This window comes from Rutidosis leptorrhynchoides, chromosome 1, assembly GCF_046630445.1.
Source record: "Rutidosis leptorrhynchoides isolate AG116_Rl617_1_P2 chromosome 1, CSIRO_AGI_Rlap_v1, whole genome shotgun sequence".
In the NCBI taxonomy this organism is placed as follows: Eukaryota; Viridiplantae; Streptophyta; class Magnoliopsida; order Asterales; family Asteraceae; genus Rutidosis; species Rutidosis leptorrhynchoides.
The window spans coordinates 250,391,536-250,412,496 of record NC_092333.1 but is presented as its reverse complement, the minus strand read 5'-3'; the positions used below and the strand labels follow the sequence as shown (position 1 = coordinate 250,412,496).

Genomic DNA, 20,961 nt, shown 5'->3' with positions numbered 1-20,961 from the left:
CATAACAATGAAATAAATAATATACTCCATTTATGACAAAAGGGCATTTTGAAAATGTGCATAGGGTCAAAAATAAAATAAAATAAAATAAAAAAACAAATCTGAAGTTTGAAACTTCAGATTCCCTGTACATGGTCAAAAAGCATACAAACCGAAGTTTGAAACTTCGGGTTCACCAAAACCGAAGTTCCAAACTTCGGTTTAACCATTTTTGTTAAAAAAAAATTTACTTGTTCTAATTTTAAAAACATCCTAACAAAAAATACTATTTTTTTAAATAAAAAAACTTTACTTTTTTCTATCTATCACCTTATTTTATATAAGGAGTAGGATCAACTTTACTTCTTGATGAAAACGTAACCTCAAGATAAATCCTCAAAGTCTCGAAAGAATAACGAAAGACGAACGAAATTAGCCAGGTGTCAAATTTACATTAAACCTTCATCTATATCTATATTCTGACTAAAAGACGAACGACTTAATCCAAACGTCTCAATCCTTTACATTAAACCTTCATCTATATATTTATATTCTGCTTTTTTCATACCATCACTCCAACTGAGCCTAAATCAGCTTATCCACCGAGTTTTTTATGGTTAATTTTAGGTCCACTGTCATACACTATATAAAACTTATGAAAAATGAACCTTTTCACCCCTTTAAATGATGAGTATTCGTAAATGTCAAGACTAATGGGTTGATTTGGACTCATAGTGTTGTCATATGTGCATTATGTGACGACTCGAAAATTTCCGACCAAATTTAAACTTAATCTTTATATGTTTTCGACACGATAAGCAGAGTCTGTGATGTTGAGTCTCAAAAATTTTGAACTGTTTTCATACAATCAAATTAACTTCGACCATTTCCGACGATTCACGAACTATTACATATAAATAAATATATATATATATATATATATATATTTAAATATATAAATATATATCATACTTTGAAATATAGTTGATTTAATATATGATTTAAATTACAAAATAATATAAGAGATAATAAAATTTATTATATAAAATAGATCTATATATATACATAAAAAGTATATTAAATATATTTTGTGATTTCGAAGTTATTTAGTAAACAACGGTAACACTCAATGGTAAATTCAATTAATAGTAAACGTGTTAAAAAGGAACTTATTTGATTTTAAAATAAACGGTGATACGAAAATGAGTTATATAAGTTATAGGCTTATTAAAAGTATATTTAGGACCTAATTATTTAATTTTAACACTTTTTATATTTTACACATAAATGAGAGGGACAGTTGATGTAATTTTTATTTATTAAATTAATGACTGAATTTTATACCATAATGGCCAAAATAAATAAAGTTATTTAATCTAAAATTTGAGATTAATCTATGGACTTTTATCCGCCACTAATTAACAACGGACCACGATATAATATCCGTAATAAACTGTCGTCAGATAAAATTAAAAAGTAGCCGTCTAATTACTGTTTACTCACATGTGTTCCTTTTACTTATTTAATTATTATAGGATTACTTTATTATTGTTAATTTTCTCCTTTCACATACTGCTATATTACTCATTCACCATCTTGTTAATCCCACTTCATCGATTACCATTATTATTTTATGATTTCAATTAATCGAACAAATCACAACAACCCCACTAAATATACGATTACTATTTCTCTTTTTGAATTCCTTTCTTTCACACTTTTACTTAGGTTATATGTCAATTTATTCTTTTCTCTCATTACTACTCATGACATTAGAATATATATATACACACATGATCAAGGATATAGCTTCACCTCATCATCTTCATTCAAACTTTGAAGGACCATCCGTCACCCTTGAAACACCGGCCCTCACCCACATCACCATAAACAACCACTCCGATTACCATCATCTCCACCACTTTCGATCACCTCCACCCCAAAACTGTCACCACCTTAACACTCATCGAAACATCACCTAAACGTCTTCGATCATCCTTTTATTATTACTAATTCGTTGCTCATAATGGCACTGTAAACAATCACCAAACAAACACCATTAATCGCCACCATCATATGCCTATACGATTGCTGCACGCAAACTATTACTTTTCTGTTTTAAACAAGTCGTAAACGCCACCTTTGATCACTATAAAACCCTCCTACTGCTCGTTACTAAACGGTTCAAGCCAAAATCAAACAACTAACAATATCGTGGGTTACTACTACTTCTGTCCGTTTTCTTTTTCGCTGTAAACAGTCCAGAACACCACCTTGTGTTCCTCCTGTTGTCGAGCAAAACCACCTTCATCATACTAATTTAAGACCTCCATTACTACAGCCTTTTTCTGTTTAATGAAAATAAAGGGGTGACGAAAATAAAGGGGTGACGAAGTCATGTTACTTCAGCAAAAACAAGTGAAAAAAAAAAGATAAAATAAATCCTTTTATATTCAAGTGTCGGCCACTATTATTCTTTTGACAGTTTGTTAATTGAAACCTTTAATTAATTAATGGGTATTGGGCCAAGAATGTCTATTTGTTTGTTGGGCCGAAGCTTATTGTTCAGTTGGGCCATGTGTTGTTTTATTTTTTTGGGTCGATTGAGGATTAGTGGGCCGAGAGTCTGATATATGTTAAATGAAAAAAATGGCGAATGAAACCAAGAACTTATGAGTGCTTCAGTGGTTTGGTGATGTTTGGGTTAGCCAAGAGGTCACACGATCGAACCTGGGCTGGAGCAAATATTCTTTTAGAAGATGAAACAAACAGCGCTATAGATACTAGTTATATATTAATGGATTGTGTTTTAATCAGAAAAGAGGAAGTGGAAGGACGGTTAAGAGAGTTATGTGTTAAGCGAGAGGTCTTGAGTCCTGTCTCGAGCACTTTTTTTACTTGAAGCTTTTAAGGGTATAACTCTTTTAATTATTATTATTATTATTATTATTATTATTATTATTATTATTATTAACTAATATTAGTATCATTATTTTAAATCTATCATATTATTAAAAATTAATAATAATAATAATAATAATAATAATAATATTATTATTATTATTATTATTATCATTTAGAATAAAGTTATTATTATTACTATTAGTAAATCATTAATATCGACACTATCATTTTTAAGCAAATAAATATTTTGCACATAACTATATATATATCAACCCAACTAAGATTATTTATATAAATATTTACAAATAACAAACTATCTATTTTTAAATATAATATTAAAACAAGTATATATATATATATATATATATATATATATATATATATATATATATATATATATATATATATATATATATAACTATATAAATATTAACCATGTTGAATATATATACGCAAAGTAAATATACATAAGATATAAATTGAGGATAAAATAAATAAATTGGTCCAGTTATAATTATATGTTTTAATATATATATACAAATGATATAGGTTCGTGAATCCGAGGGCAACCCTACATTTGTTCAGTATCGTAGTATGCATATTTTTACTACAAAATATCGTATTGTGAGTTCATTTGATTCCCTTTTACTCTTTACATTTTTGGGACTGAGAATACATGCGCTACTTTTACAACTGCTTTATTAAATGCTTTTGAAATACATTTTGAACTGCGAATGCATGAAATGCTTTTATAAATGTTTGACGAGATAGACACAAGCAAAACATTCCTCGAATGAATTATGTGGACTTGATAATTGCCACCATTGAATTATGTGGACGTGATAATTGCCACAATTGATATGAATATTTTTCCCCTGATTATTATTGCTTGGTAACCTAAGAATTAGGTAACATCACTAATTTTGAGAATTAGTGCACGCCTATTTGACGCGAATCCTAAAGGTAGCTACTGGGTTTAACACCCCCACCCAGAATGTTCACTAGACAGAAGAGCTAGTGGGCGTGGTGTTTAGTACTTCGAAGTTTATATGATTATTATACAGACGAGATGTTCTGTTTTAGGGATATTATTATGCGCATTATATGTTAAGGTCGGTTACCAAGCCAAGCTATGAAAGAAATGAAAAGTGAATGATGTATCGAGAGAATGATTTTATACACAGGTTATGTGTATGTTATTTTTGTGCACGAGATATGTGTACGATTACTAAGATTTGTGAAAGATGATTTTGTACACGAAAAAAGTGTACTGTATTTAAAAGATATCGCATGTACATTACAGGTGGGTATAGGATTCGGGCTCATTTGTACCATGCAGGATTTAAATCTTGTGGTCTATCAAAATGATGAATTTTATTGTTTTATGATAAACCTATGAACTCACCAACCTTTTGGTTGACACTTGAAAACATGTTTATTCTCAGGTATGAAAGAAATCTTCCGCTGTGCATTTGCTCATTTTAAAGACATTATTTGAAATCGATCATCGCAATGGAACTAGATGTTGGTGACTTCGTCCAGATGGATTAGGACGGGATATGACACATTCTCAGAGGGCCATACCGTCAATAGATTCATGGAACAAAGGTGCATTTTTGGAAGGATACATGGTTATGTAATGAACCTTTAAATGTCAGATTCAATAGGCTTTTCCACCTTGCAGTTGACCAAGATGGTTTTATTAGTGATAAATGGAATAATGGGATATGGATGTGGCATTAGAAGCATATCAGTTTACGAGGTAGAAGTGAAAGTCTCCTGTATGAGCTTTCTCAAATGTTGGAATCTGTTTCACTTTTGAACCAAGATGACAAACATTATTGGGCAGTATGTCAGAATGGTGACTTTTCTGTTTCAGAGACAAGGAATTCAACTGACAACACTATTTTACCTTCGTTACATCCAAGTACAAGGTGGAATAAAACTCTTCCAAAGAAAGTTAATTATCTTCTTATGGAGATTGGCAATTGATAGGCTTCCGACAAGACTTAATCTTGTTAGTCGAGGTGTGGACATCGGTAATATTGGGTGTTCTATATGCAATCATGGGGTGGAAGATAATCATCATATATTTTTTTCGTGCTTGTTGGCTAAGGAAATTTGGAGAAAAGTTAGTTTGTGGACAAGTGTCGATATCAACAGATTCGCCTCTTGGTCAGAATGGTTATCATGGTATGATCAATGGGAGGAGAATATTTCTAACAAAAACCGAATGTACACGATTGTTGCTGCCACGGTATGGGTCATTTGGCGATTTCAAAATGGAGTAATTTTTTCGGAGAATCCAATGCGGAAAGATGAAATATTTGATTCCATTAGAAATTATTCTTATACTTGGTTGTTTAGTAGAAGTAAAAAACAAATGTCTTGGAACAGTTGGCTTGTAAAGCCATTGTAATTGTTGTTGCATTTTGCTTCTAGTTTCTTGCTAGAAGCCTTAATAATAATAATAATTGCCGTTAAAAAAAAGTAGATTCATGGAAAGGGCAAGTATTTAAACTTGATTTATCTTTTTGCTTGCTGACATCAAACAGAAACTTAAAATCCTTTGATAAGTGGAATTATCGAATTGAATTTTTTAGGAAATTAGCTCATGCAATAGTTTGGAATTTCTAATCTAAAATGTTTTTGTTAGCTTCTATATTTCTGTTATGCTAATGGCATGACATATGCAAATTAATTTGAAACATAGATTAGCTATGGATTCGTTTTTCATAGTGAATTTTGCAACTTTGAACAATTTGTTCAAAAATAAATGAAAAAATTACGCCGTTGGTACATATGGTTTGTTCACATTTGCATCATAACACCTAAATTTTTTTTTTTTGCACAGTTGGTACTTCAGTTTTACTTAACTTTCGTGGTTGACACTCCAACCTAACTGCCGTCAAAATTTAATGGTTAACCCTCACATTTGCCATGCATGTGAGGGCAAATTCGTCCTTTCCATTATTTTAATCCATTTAAAAGAAAAAATTACGTTCACAGTACCTGTGGTTTGTTCATTTTTTCACCACAACACCTAAACTTTTATTTTTGCTTCGATGGTACGTAGGGTTTCATTTTATCACTGAATTGGTACCAACCTCTAACATCCGTTAAACTTAACCATTTAACCCCTCACATGCGTGGCACATGTGAGGGTAATTATGTCCGTTTAATTTTTGTTCTCAATATAAATACACCGGGATGTTCCTTCTTCGATCGACGATTAACAATACCTAAAGATAAACCCTAATTTACAAATCGTCCTAATCGATTCCCAATTACCCATCTCTTTTCTAATTAAAAATTTTAGCTCATCATGGTTGTTTGCAGGTGTTGGCAATTTGGTAATACTGTTTTATAGTGTAATGCCAAAGTCATAACAACTCAGGTCATTATTTATCAACCGAAACATAACTGCAGTCAACAAATATTGTAATACTGTTTTAGTGCCAAAGTGTGTTTTAATGACTAAAATAGGTTATTTTGACCCAAAGTCAAATTCAGTCGACAAATAGTGTAATTTTTACCCAAAACCCTAAAACACTAGAAAATCATTCATAACTAGTTGAGTTCTATACTATTTTAGTGCCATATTGTGTATTAATGACTAAAGTAGGTTATTTTGACCTTAAGTCAAATTCAGTCAACAAATAGTGTAATTTTTACCCAAAACCCTAAAACACTAGAAAATCATTCATAACTAGTTGAGTTCCAAGCTGTTTTAGTGTCAAAGTGTTCATACACTATAAAGTAGGTTATTTTGACCCAAAGTCAAATTCAGTCATCAAAGCTAGTAATTTATACCCAAAATCTCAAATTAATTTTAAAAAACATTCATAACTAATTTATTAACAAACTGTCAAAGTGCATTCCAACAGTCAACCCAAATCAGTCACCCTAAAATGACTTTTTTTTTCTTTAATAAACTGTTTTAACCATATCAGTCACAATTTAGCATACAATTTAAAGAGCATACATCATAATTGCATACAAGAACTAGAAAATAAATGCTTCAAAATCATAAGTGCATACAATTTAAAAGATTCAAAACCATAGAAGTCAACATCATAAGTGCATACAAGAACTAAAAAATAAATGCTTCAAAAGCATCAGTGCATACAATTCATCAAAAAAATCAAAAAGAAAAATAAGAAACACAAACTTTGTCTTTTATCCCCTGCTTTCACCAACAGTCCTCCCTGATGTCTTCTTATTGCCACCACTTTGTTTCTTTTTCCTGTTTGATCCACTGTTTTCTCCAACACCACCACTTTGTTTCTTGTTCCTGTTTGATCCACTGTTTTCTCCAACACCACCCCTTTGATTCATATTTGTAAAAATATAATTATGAATAATAAATCTTACCATATATGTTGTTGACATCAACGGAGTCTAATTCGTTTCGAATTAGATATGAACGAGAATCCATGTGCTTGAGAACTAGGGTTTTAGTAGTTTTGGTGAGGTTGAAGATGAAAAAACTGAACAGTGGTGAAAATAAAGCATCCTGCGAACGTTAGGGATTTATTATTTGGTATATTGTATTGTAAACTGACAAAAGTGCCCTCACATGCACGGCACATGTGAAGGCTAACGGTTTAAGCATTGAACGGCAGTTTGCTTGGGTACTATCCACGTTAGAGCAATTAATCTGAGGTACCATCGAAGCAAAAATAAAAGTTTAGGTGCTGTGGTGAAAAACTTAACATACCACAGGTACTATGGACGTAATTTTTTCCATTTAAAAAATAGTAAAAAATAGCTTATCTTACCACATAGAAAATAGCTAGCCAGTTTCTTATTTTGGAACCTTATCTTACCAAAATGAAAATCGACAATAAATCAATACTTATTTTTTGACTTGTTCCAAATAGCTGATGTCCCATTAATCCCGCTTTTACCAATTTATCCACTTCTTCATTTAAACTTTTATGCCTTTCCGGAGCCATTTCTCTCTTCTTTAGACATGCTGGCGAAATACTTGGGTTAACATTCAATTTATGTTCTGCCACATCTCTTAATACTCTCGTCATATTCGATTCTTTCCATGCGAACACATCTATATTTGTCGCCATTATTTCTCCAAACATCTTCTTACTTTCATTGCTTAAAGTTTTCCCAATGGCTATTCGTTGTTCAGGGAATTTAGGGTTTGGAGAGATTGATCCATCATCATGCACTTTGAATTCAACTTTCTTTTTAGAATTTTGTTTGCATTCAATTGTTTTTTGTTTAATTCCATATAAGGTTGCGATGCCTTCTAGCGTTGTGAACTACATCATGCCATGTACTATTGAAGTAATAGCCCAAACTTTTGCATTGATGTTCTTCCCAAGATTATATTATATGGGGAATCTGCTTTTACTACTAAAAATTCTATTTCTGAACTCTTTGAATAAGGGTATTCTCCTAGAATTACTCCTAAAATAACGCTTCACGTTGACCATGTAGATTCACTTGTAAAGCTGGCTAGCGGTACCATGACATTTTTAATTTTGTCTTGTGTTCGCCTTGGGAATTTTCTGAAACAATGCTTATACATTATTTCTGCTCCTACTCCCGTATCGGTATTAATTCGGGCCACGCTGCAATTTTCTATTCGTGCTTCTATTATTACGGATGCATCAGATGGACTTATATCTAATATTGGTGGAAATACAATTGGTTCTTTTTTCCATTCTTCCAATTCGTTCCTTCTTTTCCCTGTTTCCCATTTAGATAACATATTCGCCTTTTAGTCAGGTAAATAAACGGACGGCGTCAAATGATCGTAATAAATCCGGATTGCAGATAGGATACGAGTGCAAGTCACAATCACGTTAACGGTGATTGGTTTAAGTCCTTGAAAGCTCTCCGTATTAACAATGATTACCGGATCCGGAGTCAAACTGCGAATCTAGTCAAGGTCAAACTTGGTCAACCACTTAGAGAGAGAAAGTTCTTACGTAGACAGAGAATGTTCTGCTCTGACAAAGTGATGTAATCTGCCTATCAATGAAGTTCATGCGGCGTATTTATAGGCAAAAAAGGTCAAAGGTTCTTCTACGTGTCATGTTCTGATTGGTGGGTCAACCCTTATCCTCCGGAATTTTGACCAGTCAACCCTTATTTTTCAGCACATGTGTCTTGTCTTTATTCGTTTTCCGCCTTATCTATTCGCACTCCGCTGATGCACTTATACTTGATTAATTTTTTATGCTTTTATTCATGTTTATGTTGTCCGGTTCTCCTTTTTAAATGCGTATTCTGTACGCTAACCGAATAGCGTATCATTAAGTAACAATTAATTTAAATACTACAATTTGTCACCGACTTTACATCCATCTGTATCAAGACCTTATTTATCAAATGCTTTGAATGGGTTGAACTGATAATTGCTTATAGTTATAGAATAATGCTGGATCAATCTTTTAACCACCAATTTTAAAGCAAACTTTAAGTCCTACCAGGAAGGGAACACCTTCAATTGCTACAATAGTTACCCCTTGTGCGTAGGGATTTCAGAAACTATTTTTTGGCTAACAAGAGATTGCCATTCCAGTTCATCGTAAGTATGATATATTTGTACCCTCTATTTTATTCGTCTTGATACGATACTTAAACTTAAATGCTACTTTATATAGGTATTATAGACTTATAGTGTTGACTCCATGGTAAAAAACTATGCTCTTTGTTGTTATCAGATCCTAGGTTGGTTTTGTAGTGTTGAAGCAGTTTCTGCATCACATCCTACTGCTGACGTATTTTTCAAATTCATATCGTACAATAGGTTAGTAATAGATTCTATTTTTGTGGTATTATTGTGGTAAAAAACGGTTTAGGTTACAAAGGGTGATATTTAATTGCTGGTCAATATGGGTTTTAGCTGAGCTGCTTACACTATTTCATGAGGAATGAACTTTAATGTATAAATTGTTAGGTAATGGCATCATATTTATACATTTTTCATGTTGGATGTGTGAAGGATATCAAAACAGCAAGAAAAAGTGCGTTTTAATGTTAAGGCGCGTCGTGGCTCAACACATGGATGAGGTTCGAAAGTTGTACAAAAGGCTGTTCTGAAATCATGCCTTAAGCCACGGCACTGCTCCTCCAGCCACGACGCGGCTTAAGCCTATCTGAGAGCTTGACGAGGAAAAATGTGTTTTCTTGCTCTTTAAGTTGTTTCCTTGTTATTTTATGCCTATTTAAACACCCTGTTGTAACCCTAACATGTGTGCACAAAATTAATAGTGATAAATCTCTGGTTTGCGCCCGTGAAGTAAACCCTTCTCCGTGTTTTGGAGTTGGGATATAATAAAGTTAAATCACGTGTCGTTTTATGATTTTATTATCGTTATGCTTTAATTATTCGTTTGGCGTTCGTGGGTTAGTGACATGATCAATCAATTGTCTTGTTTGTGTCCTAAATCCTAACAAGTGGTATCAAGAGCTTAAGGTTTCGACTTTGGGAGCTATGACGAATTTGAAAGCAAGTTTCTTCGATATGGTGGATGATTCAGTTTTTTCATCAAGGTTAGATCAAACGATGGGCTGAGGGATTTGTTTTGCAACATGTATCGAGACCATGTGACTTAGTTGATCGAGATGAAATCGTGGATATGTCTATGTATCCGGAAGATTTGATCTCACAAGATTCGGGTATCAGTTTTTGAAAGTTATTTTGTAATCGAGACGCTGATTGCATCATGATCGTGATTTTTTCGCGAATGGTTAAGGAGTCAGTGTAGTGACCCTAACTTTTCCATATTTATATATATTAAATGAAATTGATATTTACATGATTAAATGTTTCCAACATGTTAAGCAATCAAACTTGTTAATACCTGATTAATTGAAATGAGTTTCATGTAGACAATTGACCACCCGAGTTGACCGGCTATTCATTAACGTTAAAACTTGTAAAAAACTATTATATATATATATATATATATATATATATATATATATATAGTATATATATGTATGTATATATAACATGATATTATGATAAGTAAGTATCTCACTAGGTATATTAACAATGAGTTATATACATTAAAATGAGATTACTAAGTTAAGAAACTCGAAACGATACATATAATGATTATCGTTATAACAACGCCTTACTAAAAACATATGTATCATATTAAGGTATTGTTACACTATATTTAACATGATAAAATGATAATTATATATATCATTATGTATGTTAACAATGAACTACATATGTAAAACAAGACTACTAACTTAAGAATTTCGAAACGAGGCATATATGTAACGATTATCGTTGTAACGATATTTTAATGTATATATATCATATTAAGATATATTCATACATCATAATATCATGATAATGTAATAATTTAACATCTCATTAGATATAATAAACAATGGGTTAACTACATTAAATGAGATCGTTAACTTAAAGGTTTCAAAACAACACTTACATGTAACGACTAACGATGACTTAACGACTCAGTTAAAATGTATATACATGTAGTATTTTAAGATGTATTCATACACTTTTTAAAGACTTCAAGACACATATCAAAGTACTTCTACTTATCAAAAATGCTTACAATTGCATTCTCATTCATTTTCATCAACAATTCTACTCGTATACACCCGTATTCGTACTCGTACAATACACAGCTTTTAGATGTATTTACTATTGGTATATACACTCCAATGATCAGCTCTTAGTAGCCCTTATGAGTCACCAAGACATGTGGGGACCATCATTTGACAACTAGCATGACTTATGAGCATGAAAACAAAAACTAGTAACCTTATATTGACTAAGCATTAGGCATTTTTTTCAAACAACACACACATCACATTTTTTTGACTTTCTAATCCAAATTCTCTCCATCTTAACTCTCTCTAAGCTTAAGAACGTCTATACTTTAGTAATATTAATCATCTAGGTCAATCTAGCTTCAATTACAATCAAGAAACCATCATTCAAGAACACATCAAGAACACTTCACAAATACTTTCAAGCTTACTATCCATTTCAAATGATCATCCAATCTCAAGAAATCTTTGTTATTTACATTAAGTTATCTTTCTAAATCAAGGTAATACTCATATTCAAACTTTGATTCAATTTCTATAACTATAACAATCTTAATTCGAGTGATAATCTTACTTGAACTTGTTTTCATGTCATGATTCTACTTCAAGAACTTTCAAGCACTACTACAAAACGGGTTATCTAGACCCCCTTAAGAAGACCGGTTCTGAGGAAAAAGGTCTTAATACCTTGCATCCGCCAAAATTAATCACAAAAAGACCGGTTCATAAGTCTTGAAGTTATTTATCTCCTCCAACAAGTCTAAATAATCTTAAAAACAGGTCTTAACTTGTTCTGGGCGCTCCATACACCAAACCGGTCTTTCTATTTTCTTAGAAGGGGTCTAAACTACGCAGTTAAAGATTTAGTTTCTCCAAAAATCCAAAATTTTCATTTTCTCCCGCTATAATTTCCACTAAATTAAAAACCTTTTCTTCCCAAATTTTCAAATCAGTTATCTTTTTCTTCTCTGCTCTCTGATTCTAAAAAAAAAACCCAGCACAATGATCACGCTACACCTTGTTATTTGATTTAAGGTAAGTATATAATAATTTTTGTTGTATCGTAGCCTAAATTTTATAATTGACAGAGTAATACATTTATAGTAATGTACTTCGATGAATGTGAATCTTTTGGCTAGTTTATTAAATTTGTGGACTTGATTTGTTTATAATGCATTGCTTATAAAAGGTTAACAATGTGATAACCCACAATTGATTGCTTATGTTTAAGATGTACGAAGTATTAGTTAGGTCAAGTCACTCTTCACTAGTTAAGAATAATTTGATGAATTGTTATCCTGTATAGGAGGAGAATATGTGCTTCTGGATATGTATCTCTCTACACAAATTGGAAACTTCAAATGTTTATTTTTATGAAGTATTCAATTCATTTTATATATCTAGAACCACCTAAGGCCTTGTTGAACAAATAATCATCGAATTGTTTCGAGTTTGTAGACTGACACACTACAAGGGTTTCAAGGAAGGGCACAATAGAATGTTATTGGCCACTGGTATAGGTATTGATATTAGTTGTGTAAACATTGTCATAAACATCAATGATATGCATATTTCGATGAAGGATATGCAGATTTCGATGAAGGATATGCCAGATTATGCTGGCACCTATCTCCACCAAGTAATTTATTTCTTATTCCATCAATTTATCATGTCTTATTGATGAAAATTCCTAAAGTGTGTGTATTTAACTTGGCAACCAATCTAGCAAGTTTGGTACTAAAGGCCTTACAATCACATTTGCGTCCTTTGCAAGTGATTAGGTTGTTCTTAGCCATGGATGTAAACATGTTGGTGTTGGATGGGGATTAATTAGGCTACTTTCGAGATATCTAAACTGTTTTTGAATAGCTATTTTGTATTACTTAATGTCGATAACATATCACTTAAACTGACTCGTTTTTCACATAAGTATGTTTAGAGTGCCACATTTAATTTGTTTAGTGTGGTTGATCATGTCCGGATTTGTTTGTTGTAGGTTCTAGAGAGATCTGAGGTGGATATTAAAGAGATTGCTGAGCAGATTGATACCTTAACTTTTGGTCAGTCATTTATTATTAGTTGCACACATACTAATGTATTAGCTAAATGGGTGGGTTGGGTTGTACAAATCAAAAAATATTTGAGGGAATGCTAGGTTTACGAAGAAAATTGAAAGATCCAAGCTGTTCATTCAAGTGTCATAAGCTAACAACTTGTAGTGCCTTCTTAGGGCTGGAACAACATGAGAATTGATAACGAACATGGAAATCGGGCGAGCTTCACCTGGAAGAAAATGTATCTTTAGCAAAAAAAAAAAAAATATAAACATCAGGAGATGTTCCACTCTTCGGTACTTGCCTTGTTGAGTTGTGTACCATTGATAAACTTTTTTTTTTCAACCTTGTAGAATATAGATATTAGCATTGGTCGGTTCTAGAGTGTACAACGTTTATATTCATCCATATTCTGGTCAATCTATTTTTGCAGGTCTATCTGGCTGTACTAGCCAATTACGCTGGTGATGAAAATTTCAAAACTAAATTGGTGAAGCTTTGACTATCAAGTGTGATTATAGACATGGTTGCTTTAAGACACTCTTTATTACAGAAATTGTAATTAGTTGAGATTAATTGTATTGGTAATGTATTAGTATTCATGTTAATACATCGTTGTTTTTAATAAGTTCAATGTGATTTGGTTTTGTTCATATATCAAGTTTTGGTTTGATTTTGATCATACAGCTCGTAGGCATTTATATAGTTTTGCAGAAGCAAAATAAAAACAGAAATTGGGAAAAAAATTACCTTCATAGATTAAATAGACCGGTTCTAATTGGATATCTACTTTTACACTAACCGGTCTATAATACAGAACCGCTCTAAAAGATTGTTAAATAGACCGGTTCTATAACCGGTCTTTATGTGACATTGTAAGTAGACCTCCGCTATGTAGACAGGTTCCAAAACCGGCCTTGATGAAGTTTTCCACCGGTCTTGTTGGTGATATCTGTAGTAGTGAAGCCATCCAAGATCCTTTGAAGCTAGATCAATTTTTTTCACTTCCAGTAGGTTCACATACTAAACTTGAGGTAGTAATGATGTTCATAACATCATTCGATTCATATATATAAAACTATCTTATTCGAAGATTTGAACATGTAATCACTAGAACATAGTTTAGTTAATTCTAAACTTGTTCGCAAACAAAGTTAATCCTTCTAACTTAACTTTTAAAATCAACTAAACACATGTTATATATCTATATGATATGCTAACTTAATGAATTAAAACCTGGAAACACGAAAAACACCGTAAAACAGGACATACGCCGTCGTACTGAAATCGGGGGCTGTTTTGGGTTAGAAAAATAAAAACTATCTTAATCTTTGAATTGGAAGTTTGTTTTCTGGAAAAATAATATTTCATATGAACATGATACTATATCCAAAAATCATGGTTAAATACAAAGTTGAAGTATGTTTTTCAAAATGGTCATCAAGATGTCGTTCTTTCGACTGAAATGACTACCTCTTATAAAAATGACTTGTAAACTGTATTTCTGACTATAAACTTATACTTTTTCTATTTAATTTCATAAATTTCAGTTCATTATGAAACCATAGCAAATTGAATCACTCAAAACAGATTTAAAACGAAGAAGTTATGGGTAAAACAAAATTGTATATTTTTGCTTGTTGTAGCTACGTGAAATTTGTAACAAATCTATTCTAACCATAACTTAACTAACTTATATTGTATTATACATGTACTCTAACATATTATGTAACCTTGATAGACCATAGACACGTATACAATGTTTTGACATATCATATCGACGTCATCTATATATATTATTTGGAACAACCATAGACACTCTATATGCTGTAATGTTAGAGTTCGCTATACAGGGTTGAGGTTGATTCCAAAAATATATATACTTTGAGTTGTGATCTAGCCTGAGACTTGTATACACTGGGTCGTGGATTGATTCGAGATAATATATATTGATTTATTTCTGTACTATTAACTGTGGACAATTAGTTGTAGATTACTAACAATGGACTGCTAACTTAACAAACTTAAATCATTAAAACGTAATAAAAATGTTGTGAATATATTTCGATCATATTTTGATATATATGTATATATTTGTTATAGGTTCGTGAATTGACCAGTGGCCAATTCTTAAATTCCGACGAAGTAAAAATCTGTGAAAGTGAGTTATAGTCCCACTTTTAAAATCTAATATTTTTGGGATGAGAATACATGCAGTTTTATAAATATTTTACAAAATAGACACAAGTACGTGAAACTACTTTCTATGGTTGAATGATCGAAGCCGAATATGCCCCTTTTTGCTTGGTAGCCTAAGAATTAGTAAACCAGTCTACTAATTGACGGGAATCCTAAAGATAGATCTATTGGGCCCAACAAACCCTATCCGTTGTAGCGGATGCATTAGTACTTCGAAATTTATCATGTCCGAAGGATGTCCCGGAATGATGGGGATATTCTATATGCATCTTGTTAATGTCGGTTACCAGGTGTTCACCATATGAATGATTTTTATGCAGATTGCATGTTATTGAAAAATGGATATGAAATCTTGTGGTCTATTATTACGAATTGATAAATATATAGGCTAAACCTATAACTCACCAACATTTTTGTTGACGTTTTAAGCATGTTTATTCTCGGGTGATTGTTAAGAGCTTCCGCTGTGCATACTAAATTAAGGATAAGATTTGGAGTCCATGCTTGTATAATATTGTTTAAAAACTGCATTTGAGAATTTACTTTGTTGTAACATATTAACATTGTAAACCATTATGTAATGGTAGCGTGTGATAATGCTAAAAACAAACATATATTTCATAGCATTATCCCTCAAGAAAGACAAGCTTTTAGTTGCAATTATTCTATTTACAAGTGATATTCGTTTAAATAATAAAAGGTGAAGACAAAAGAAAGATTCAACGATTTGAAGACGCAAACGACCAAAAAGCTAAAAAAGTACAAAGTACAATCAAAGTGGTTCAAATTATTGATGAGAAACGTCTAAAAGTTACAAGAGTACGAGCCACAAAACGCAAAGTACAAGATATTAAATCGTACGAAAGGACGTTCGAAAATCTGGAACCGGGACATGAACCAACTATCAACGCGCGACGCAACGGACCTAAAATTACAAGTCAACGATGCACAAGAATATAATATAATATATATATAATTATATAAAATTATATATATTATATTATATAATATATTAATACGCAGCAGCCCACGTTTTTGGAATCATTGTGTACAGGAAAAGGCTGCCATGCGATCGCATGGCTAGCCTGCCCAAAACCCATGCGATCGCATGGCTTGCTGTAGCAGGTCAGGTTCTATAAATTCAGCGTTTTTCGGACGAATTTCATACACCTTTTTCTAATCTATCATCATACTCTCAATATATATATTTATATTTTAATTTTAATTTTAATTTTAAGTTAATAATAATAAGGTTATAGTGGCGAATATTTTAAGTTTGTAAGTCGAAATTCTGTCCGTGTAACGCTACGCTATTAATACTCATTGTAAGTTATGTTCAAATTTTTTAAATTAATGTCTCTAGCTAAGTTATTATTATGCTTATTTAAATCGAAGTAATCGTGATGTTGGGCTAAATATTAAAGACGTGGTAATTGCACTTTGTACCATAATTGGGGTTTGGACAAAAGACCGACACTTGTGGAAATTGGACTATGAGTTATTAATTGGCTTTATATTTGTCTAACTGAATGATAATTCGTTAATTTAATATAGAGATTTACAATTTGACGTATCTATAAATAACCATATACACTTGATCAGACACGATGGGCGGGATATTTATAAGTACTAATAATCGTTCATTTGACTGGACACGGGGATGGATTAATAGTCAATGGACTCATTAAAACAGGGGTGAATTACATACAAGGTCACTTGGTGTAATTGATAATAAAGTATTAAAATCTTGGATTGCACACAGTCGATAACCTGGTGTAATCATTAACAATGTATTAAACCTTATTACAGTTTAAGTCCCCAATTAGTTGGAATATTTGACTTCGAATATAAGGATAATTTGACGAGGACACTCGCACTTTATATTTATGACTGATGGACTGTTATGGATAAAAACCAGATAGACATATCGAATAATCCAGGACAAAGGACAATTAACCCATGGTAATAAATTAAAATCAACACGTCAAACATCATGATTACGGAAGTTTAAATAAGCATAATTCCTTTATTTCATATCTTATCGCACTTTTAATTATCGTACTTTTTAATTATCGCAATTTTATTTATCGTCATTTTATTTATCGCACTTTTTAATTATCGCACTTTTATTATCGTCAATTACTTTACGCTTTAAATTAAGTTATTTTTATTTTTAATATTTTACATTAGGTTTTAATTGTGACTTAAAACATAAAATCGACAAACCAGTCATTAAACGGTAAAAATCCCCTTTTATAATAATAATAACATTACTTATATATATATATATACATATATATATATATATACACATATATATATATATACATATATATATATATATATATATATATATATACAAATATAGTTTTATATATATAGCGTTAAACTTGGCTAGCTCCCTGCGGAACGAACCGGACTTACTAAAATCTACACTACTGTACGATTAGGTACACTGCCTATAAGTGTTGTAGCAAGGTTTAGGTATATCCACTCTATAAATAAATAAATAACTTGTGAGAAATTGTATCGTATTTAATAGTATTTCGTAATAAAAATATAACTATTTAGTATACACCTCGCATAACATCAAGTAATTTTTGGCGCCGCTGCCGGGGAACTCTTAAACACCGAAGCGAAACGCTATATATATAAAAAAATTTTATTAATTTTTAATTTCTTTTTGTAAAAATATGTTTTAAATATTAAAAATACAAAAATATAAAAAGAAAAACAAAATATATATTTTTAAGAGTTTGTTTAAAATATATAAAATTATAAAGTATTTTTATTTTAATTTTTAAATATAAGTTTTATTTAATTTCTATAAATATTTTATTTAAATGAAAAACAGAAAAAAAGTAAAAAAAGTAAAAAAAAATATAAAAATAAAAATACGCGTTGAATCTGCATTTTTGCACCTGCATCAGACTGACCCTGCATAGCCATGCGACCGCATGGTTTCTCTACCTTAACACCATGTGATGGCATGGTGTGATCTGACAGATCTGACCTGGTACGCCATAATTACGATTAGGGTTAAGGTTAATTGATTATTATTACTATCAACTAGGGTTTTAATTAATTATTTGTATTATTATTTAACCTAGTTAAGTTTTTATAATTAAATCTAGTTTTAATTTATATTTTGTATATTTAAGTTTTAATTAGTTTTATTAATATAATAAATTAATACTTTTATAAAATAATAATATAAAAATAATATTTTTATAAAAATTCTATTTTTATAACTTTAAGTTTTATTTCTATATTTCGTATTTTTATGGTTTAATTCGTAATTTGTATTTTTCGTTTGTAATTAGTTTTAAGTATAGTATTTTGTCGTAGTTATTTTTAGATTTTTAGGCTTTGCCGTAAAATCCCTTAAGTGCTTTTTCTTTAGATTAAGATTTAGGCGCTTTAAAATTTTACGACGTTGCTTATCGCTTTAATATTTAATAGATTTTAGTGCCTAATTAAGTTATTGCCGTTTTGGATATAGAATTCCTTTTAAGCTTTAATTCTTTTAGACGCAATTTTTAATATTTAGTATTTAGTACCTTTTAAGTTTCGACGCGCTAATTTCTTTTTATTTTTCAACCTTTATTTTTCGACCTTTTATTTTTCGACGTTTTTTGACGTAATATTTTTCTTTCTTATTTCTCGATGCTCTAGTTTTTAGGACATAGAATTTTCTTTAAATTTCGACGAAAAATTATTTTAAGCGGCTAAATTGATAGACATACAAAATTTTCTGGTTCGTAGTAATAGTTAGATTTGTTAGTGGCGAGTTGTGGGCTTCCGATTTAAAGGGTCCTCGCTACCTGCTGCATCTATTGGCTATTTGAAACATGGGCAAAATCAGAAAAGTCTATAAATTTCATAGCTTATATAATTTTTATCTTTTATAACTAATAGGATATTCAGTGAATGCACCGAGCAAAACGTTCACCACCTTTCATACGTTCACCAACTGTAACTCGATCAAGACGTCTAGCCAACATTGTCACCGTTGATTTTTCTTTAGAATCGTCATCTAGTCGACCAAGTACTCCAATTCAAATTTCCGATAATCCATTTTTTGAACCCGACCTCACAATTGAGAATCCGGAGGATATTCAGGGACAATTCAGAGATCCTGAATCACTAATCATTCCTCCTGAACCACAAATTATACACCCAGAGATTGTCGAGGAAGAAACCATTAAATCAGAATCCTCTAGTGATTTAGATTCAACAATTTCAATCATGAAAAATCTGGAACCTCTAAGTATGGAAGACCGAATGAGAGCTAAATGCACCTGGCCAAGGTCATGCAATTACTCAACCAGACATTAATGCACCAAATTATGAAATCAAAGGACAAATTCTACACATGGTAACTAATCAATGCCAATTTAGTGGTGCGCCGAAGGAAGATCCAAATGAATATCTTCGTACCTTTAATAGGATCTGCACTCTATTTAAAATCCGAGAAGTGGAGGATGAACAGATATATCTCATGTTATTTCCCTGGACTTTAAAGGGAGAAGCCAAAGATTGGTTAGAATCATTACCTGAAGGGGCGATTGATACATGGGATGTTTTAGTTGAAATAAACAATTCTTTCTGGCATCTAAAGCCGTAAGACTTCAAGAAGAAATTGTTACGTTCACACAGAAGCCAAATGAAACATTATATGAGGCATGGAAAAGATTTGGAAAGTTGTTGAGAGGATGTCCTCAACATGGTTTAGATACTTATCAAATGGTACAAATATTCTATCAAGGATGCGACATTACCACACGAAAATACATCGACATAGCAGCTGGTGGTTCCATTATGAAGAAAACCGCAACTGAAGCTTACAAAATTATTGATAACACTGCTTCCCACTCACATGAGTGGCATCAAGAAAAAGATATCGTTAGATCATCTAAAGTGGCTAGAGCCGATTCTAGCCATGACTTTGACTCCATGTCCGCAAAGATAGATGCTTTCGAGAGACGAATGGAAAAGATGACTAAAGATATTCACGCAATACGAATTAGTTGTGAGAAGTGTGGAGGACCACATTTGACAAAAGATTGTCTCAGTATTGAACAAACAATAGAACAAAGAGAGAATGTTTCATACATGAACCAAAGGCCTGGAAATAATTATCAAAATAATTATCAACCGCCAAGACCAATCTACAATCAAAATCAGAATTATAACCAAAATGTTCCATACAACAACTAACAAGGTCCTAGCAATCAACAAGTATCCAATAATACTTACA

The 20,961-nt window shown here is 31.6% G+C and overlaps 1 protein-coding gene and 1 non-coding gene across 2 annotated transcripts; one reads left to right on the top strand and one right to left on the bottom strand.

The window, feature by feature from the left end:
- The first annotated feature begins 4,711 nt into the window (after window positions 1-4,711).
- LOC139896873 (uncharacterized) lies at window positions 4,712-5,302 on the top strand. The gene has a single exon (XM_071879523.1). It carries the CDS (start codon window positions 4,712-4,714, stop codon window positions 5,300-5,302), a length of 591 nt encoding a protein of 196 aa, XP_071735624.1.
- A 15,025-nt stretch (window positions 5,303-20,327) lies between these two features.
- Window positions 20,328-20,434, bottom strand: LOC139886707 (small nucleolar RNA R71). Its single transcript, XR_011772580.1, has one exon. It is a non-coding gene; the product is annotated as a small nucleolar RNA R71 (small nucleolar RNA).
- Window positions 20,435-20,961: the final 527 nt, after the last annotated feature.